General features: G+C 37.2%; 1 protein-coding gene across 1 annotated transcript; it reads right to left on the reverse strand.

Annotated features, from left to right (window-relative positions):
* Nucleotides 1–3393: 3393 nt before the first annotated feature.
* LOC106884475 (exosome complex component RRP43) lies at nucleotides 3394–5812 on the reverse strand. The gene is made up of 2 exons (XM_014935877.2): nucleotides 5658–5812; nucleotides 3394–4118 (listed from the first exon to the last, which is right to left on the reverse strand). The coding sequence occupies exons 1-2, from the start codon at nucleotides 5773–5775 to the stop codon at nucleotides 3400–3402; spliced, it is 837 nt and encodes a 278-aa protein (XP_014791363.1). The 5' UTR covers nucleotides 5776–5812; the 3' UTR covers nucleotides 3394–3399.
* Nucleotides 5813–6812: the final 1000 nt, after the last annotated feature.

Raw genomic sequence — 6812 nt, forward strand, 5'->3', positions numbered from 1 at the left:
TTAGAGGTTTTAGTCGAAATCAACTTGGTACTTATTTTCTTTTCAAGCGTGATCCTCATTCTATCACTCTCTTTTTATCAAACTTCTAAGTTACAGGGACGTAAACAAACCAACATCAACAACATGACGAGCGATCTTTCTATTTCCACAACCAGTCAGCTCTTAAACAATTCAATAAGATATTTTGTATACTCAAGTAGCTTAACGACAATACTCTCTCTTTTACTTGTTTCAGTCATTTGACTGCGGCGATGCTGGAGCACCGCCTTTAGTCGAGCAAATCGACCCTAGGACTTATTCTTTGTAAGCTTAGTACTTATTCTATCGATCTTTTTTGCCGAACCGCTAGATTACGGGGATATAAACACGCCAGCATCGGTTGTCAAGCAATGCTAGAGGAACAAACACAGATACATATACACATATATACGACGGGCTTCTTTCAGTTTCCGTCAACCAAATCCACTCACAAGGCTTTGGTCGGCCCGAGGCTATAGTAGAAGACACTTGCCCAAGATGCCAGGCAGTGGGACTGAACCCGGAATCATCTGGTTGGTAAGCAAGCTACTTACCACACAGCCACTCCTGCGCCAATAATGTAAATAATTTTCAGGGTGAAGTTCTGAGTGAAATCTGCAGTAAATTTTAGATTATTTAATATTTTAGCTTAGTTGGGTAAAACAAAACCCCAAGCGGTAATTTTTAGCAACACTCACAGCAAAAGGGGGGATAATTTGTAGTCAACAGGACTTAATCTTTCAAAAGATCTTCATATTTTAAAGGAAACCACGTTAGTTTGTACGTCAGATACCTCACATGGATATCGTGAATAATTACTTCAGGCTTTTGGGCGGTGAGGGGAGGAGCCAGAAATCTTCCTTAGAGTCTTATGCTTTCAACAAGGTTAATTATGATCTTTTCAACTTCTTTGGAATTCCATAAGGAAAAGTGTGAAAATACGATATTGAAGAAAAAAAGAATTAACTTCCTTTTTTAAATTCCAAGGCGTGGCTGTGTGGTAAGTAGCTTGCTTACCAACCACATGGTTCCGGGTTCAGTCCCTTGAACAAGTGTCTTCTACTATAGCCCCGGGCTTACCAAAGCCTTGTGAGTGGATTTCCTAGACGGAAACTGAAAGAAGCCCGTCGCATGTATGTGTGTGTGTGTGTGTGTGTGTGTGTGTGTACGTGCGTGTTTGTTTGTCCCACCACTATCGCTTGATAACCGATGCTGGTGTGTTTACGTCACCGTAATCTAGCGGTTCGGCAAAGAATCCGATAGATTAAGTACTAGGCTTACAAGGAATAAGTTCTGGAGTCGATTTGTTCGACTAAAGGCGGTGCTCCAGCGTGGCCGCAGTCAAATGACTGAAACAAGTAAAAGACTAAAAGAAATAGTGTAGTTGTCCATTCATTCACGATTCATTTTTGGTCAGTAAAATTGGCATAATTTATAAATGAACCAAGGGAAATAACTCAAGTTGGTCTTAGAAATTTTGCTAACACCATACTTCACCAACACGATGCAACAGAAAACTTCCAAGATGATTTAATTTGCTAGAAATAGTAGCCAAATCACACAGCACACTAAATATAGTGCTAGATACATTACGTGTAAAAATATAAAGACGACGCGGGCACGGTTGGAAATGCTTTTGATTATAATCCTGCTGAATTTGGTCGGCCTTGGGCTAAACAATAACTTCGTCCAACCACATTTCTCTACAAAAATCATCTGACCAATGGTTCTCAACATTTTTGATATCTTCACCAGAACCCCAAAAAAGTAAAATACAAATCAGTTAAAGAACGATTTATTTATTGAGGGAAGATCGTCACGGACCGCCAGAAGAATGCTTGAAGGCCGCTTACGGCCCCTAAAAAGTCGCAGTTTAGAACTGCTGTACTAGGTACCGGCTTAACCAAAAGACTCAAAACCAGTATTTAAATAGGTGCATGGCAGCCCTTACTTCACGGTGATGCCAACAGACTACAATTACGCAACACATCCCCACTCCACTCCACAGACCCCTTTCTTACGACATTAGACCATTTTATTCTTCAAGTAGGTTCAGTCCTCAGAGTGAGGCCATCCTGAGGACCACCCTCAAACGTTTTAATCAAAACTAATCACCCTCCAGTTTCTCATTAGTCTGATACACAAAACCATCCTCATTTAAGTCCGTTAACCATGGGTTGGACGGTTTAACACGAGCTGGCAGGTTGGGGAGCTGCACTAGGCTGCAATTGTCTGCTATGGCATGGTTCTACAGCTGGGTGCCCTTCCTAGCCCCAACCACTTTACAGAGTGCTCCACTGGTCGCTTTTTACGTGGCACCAGCAGTATTTAGTTTATGGTTCTTTACATGTTGAATTGAGCTTTCTTTTATTTTTCTAGGGTCAATAAAACAAAGTACCAGTTAACTTCTGGGGTTCAATTCTCATAATGCATCCTAAATATGAAGGGGGTAAAATAAGTACGTTTACCAGAGTTATAACCGTTAAAAGAGTTACCTCCCTTCTTAAATCGATGAGGTTAACGGTCATTTCATTGATGTTTGTACAATATACACGTAGAGATCCTCGATGTGGTCATTGGATCTGCTAGAAATAGATACCACATCTCCCACATCAACTTCAGAAAGGAAAGCATACTGAATAGCGCAGTCATGTATACCAACAAAAAGGTATATAAGTATATATATATATATATATATATATATATATATTGTAACTGCCTGAAACAGTCATGACTTCTGGGACTTGACTGAGGAAAGAAGGCCATGAATGACCCATCTTTTTTGCCTGTTCCAATTGTTGTTTCTCTTGTCCACCTTGTATCGTCTATATGTCCAAATGTTTTCATTGTCCTCTATTGCGTTTTTGTTCCATTTTTATTTATATATATATATATATGTGTGTGTATATATATATATATATATTGAACTAAATTTGTAACTACTGCCTTCTAAGGATATTTCTTAATTCTTCCTTCACGAACACTGTATCGTTGGCTTACATGGAAATCTTTGCTCAATGACTTATACACATGCTCAGCTATTCTACAAACAGCTGTAATGAAACTTAATGCCTTATTTCTTAATCCCTTATTTTCTCTAACAGCTCTGCAACTATGTTTGGATTAAAAATTGCATGCTCCAACCCATGCCAGCATGGAAGACAGACGTTAAATGACAACAATGGTGATGATGATGATGGTGACCTAAAGAGATACTACATGTTTTGCTTGGTTCAGTCTTTCTTTCTCCCTTTTATATATCAAACTAAATTTCTGTAGCTCCCTCACAAGACATACCTGTGGAATAAACCAAGACCACAACCGTTCTGACACGTGAAGAAAGTAAAATTAAAATAAAATAAATCCAAGACTGCAAAGTAATCATTCTGTTTTATTGTCTGTCTTACTCTTTAAGGCTTTCTGTAACAAACATTGTACCTTGGCACCTTGCTCCTCTGCACGAGAAATACATTGAAATAATTTCTCATCAGATATTTTCGCTCCACCTGGCTTAAACACACCACACAGTTTCTGATCACAAGTGCAGATTGTAATGGTGCCATCAGAGAGATTCTCTTCTCCAATACAGGGGTCCATCAGGAGAATGTTACCATCCATTAAACTAAATGTTGTTGCTACAGGATGAGAGTGGATGTTGAGGGGCTGCCTGCTGTCAAAATCAACACTTATTTCAAGGGAATCTTCATCCACAGTCACTTTTGGTAATTGACAATTGTAAAGAGCTGCCATCAGAGACAGGAGTGCTACATCTAATACGTTACCATCATAATCAAGACAGATCATGTCACAATACAACACCCAAACTAACTTCCCAGGGGTGATACACAGCTCCTTCAGATCTAAACATTTTGAATTCTTTACTATATCAAAAAGCATCTGGCTTGTGCGTTGTGCCTGATCCCCTGGAGGTCCTGGTCGGAAATTGGGTGAACATAGAGTAGACAGTTCCAAATTAGGTACAATGAAACCTTGGTCTGGTTCTTCACATTTTGGTATTGCCAGTTCCACTTTAATACCACATATCACGGCAGTATCTCCAGTCTTCACAAGTGCAGAACCATCAGCTGAAGAGATGTACCCTACAATAAAAAATTTTAAAAAAATTGAAAACATTTTCTAAATACAAACAACACAAAGAAATGGGTTTAAAAAACAGCAAAACAAATAAAATGTTAACAACAGAGATATAAAATTAAATGTAAATAACATTTTAGGCTGATGATAGTTTACAGGAAAATGGTGGGGGGAGGTCAAAACATTCAAGAATTCGATAGTAAAAAGGGTGTCACCATTGTATTGGATACTACATATTTATATAATAACTGGGGGAAAAGCAATGGAAAATATATTGGGTTGGTGCATAATTACTGCCGCTTTTTTGCAATAAATCTTATTCAACAAAAAATTCAAACAAAACGCCAAGCAGAAATTGAAGTAGAGGGTGAATATGCTCCGGAATAATCATTTAAAGATGTTTTTGTTACATGTTGTTATTGTTTTTGTTGAATAAAATTTATTGAAAAAAAAAAAAAGCCGCAATAATTATGCACCAACTTAATAAAAAACAAGTGAACAATGAAAGAGGGAGATAACTACTACAGAAGCAGGTTAATTACTTCCCTTGCTTCGTCACCAACCTTTTTAATGTTTTACGGACAGTAATTTGAATTTTCAACAATACAGAAAAATTAATGTCTGGTACATACGCACTCTACAAATAGAGAGCTTTATGTATATATATATTCTATAAAGAGAATGGTCTGACGTATACATATATTACACAAATAGAAAAATTCGGTGAATATGCATTGCATAAATTTCCAGTTCTTCTCATTCGAGATGAGAGAAGATAGCACACAACAAAATGTTTGTAATGGAATAAATACAAATTCTGACATAATTGGGGAATTAGTTAATCTGGTGCCTATCGCGGGGATCAGCACAGAAACCTTAATTCTTAATAGGTCCACAGAATATACCAAGGTTTTGTTAATAATTTTAGGTGCCATATATACATATTTCCGAACTTGACTCCTTTACTGGAATTTATGTCAAACATAAAAGACAAAATCATTTAAAGGAACCAACGAGGAGGATTATGATAAACATTACAGTAAAATCTGCTTGAAATTCTACCGTCAAGTGAGTTGCCTTCAGCATGTGTAGTGTTATTGGGAACATGTGTTATGGCAATAATTTCGATACCAAACAAGAGAAAGCCGTTGAATAATAATAATAATAAAGACATGATTCGGTTATGTATAGGACCAGGTATTTATATATGGGATATATTTAAATGGAAGTTGAGACAGAACCGGTTGATGTTTACACAATGTTTCCAGAGAGAGAAAGTGGTGGGAAAATGAAATGGTTTTCAACTCTAAACAGGAAGAAAAGTCTTTGTGTGACGGGAATTTGTTAGCTTAAGACATCACAGAAATGTCTAAATAGGAACATGAATGGGTTTAGAACTGGAGAAATATAAGAGAGAAAGTGTGTGTAAGAGATGTTTATGAAATGAATTAAAAAAGCGAATCTCACGAGAAATAAATTCTAAAATAAAACCCAAACTTTAACGAAAAAAGGTGTTTTATAAATCGACGAATATTAATAGTTACCAATATTAACAATAATGGATCGTGACTCCCCCAGTTCTCTGCCATCAGGTCGGACATCGTTCTTCAGAAATTTCCTCAGATATTCCAAAGGTTGAGTAGCTTCGAAATCCTCCGCCATTCTTTTGTAAAGAAATACTCTGCGATTTCCGCTTCCTGTTTTGTTTCTGCTATTTCCGCTTCCTGTTTCGTTTCTTGTTTCATTTCACTGTTTTGATTATTTCGCTGCCTTTGTTATGAGATTCTCTTTAATGACGTTTTAAATGCTCGAAATTAATATTAAAATGTGGGAGAGGAAGAAATAAGAATTTTACTCTCAATAAAGCCTTGTTTTAAAATTATGAAATACTTATATATTGTAGTTGGTGTGTGAATGCAGTGTTGCGATCAAGCAAGCATTTAAATCAATTGAAATCTGTTTATGACATGTATTTACCTGAACAAAGGCTACATTTCTACATTTCACTGTTGTTTGCCGTTACATTGATAAATATTAATGTAAGAAATTAAAATGTTGTGTATTACTGTAATATAGCCTCTCATCGTTCCGATGTTGATAAAATAATGACGCGGAGGATTAATATAGCTATTCCTGTGATGTATTCTAAATGTGGATGGAATTATAATAGAAGAGGAAAGATTAGTGTCAATTAGCTTGATGTAGTCGTCCGGCCCCAGACCAACCATAATCGAGTTGACCATTGCTCTGTCCCACTCTTCCCCTTACATAATATTTCTATCAACATACTCATTTTCATCACCATCATTAGCATCATCGTCACTTAACGTTCGTTTTCCATGCCGGCATGGGTTGGACGGTATGACAAAAGCTTACAAGCCAGATGCCTATGCTAATCTCTATTACTTGTTTTAGTATGGTTTCTAAGGCTTCATGCCCTTCCTAACGTCATCTCAGTAGTGTGTAGTGAGAGAGGTGTTATTTCTAGCCATTCAATAGTCCAGAGAGAGCAGTGTTCTTTAAGCCAATATTTCTACACAGCTACTGCCTACCATTTCACCTTTTTGATTTCTCCAGACCACAAATAGTTACTAAAGCCAAAATGAATCTAGTAAAAACAAAACTGGTGTTTCAGTTATCCCTTGGGGACCTTTAACAAACTTCTTACCACTCAGGTGTGGCTGTGCGGAATGATATGG

This window comes from Octopus bimaculoides, chromosome 12 (genome assembly GCF_001194135.2).
Source record: "Octopus bimaculoides isolate UCB-OBI-ISO-001 chromosome 12, ASM119413v2, whole genome shotgun sequence".
NCBI classification, from domain to species: Eukaryota; Metazoa; Mollusca; class Cephalopoda; order Octopoda; family Octopodidae; genus Octopus; species Octopus bimaculoides.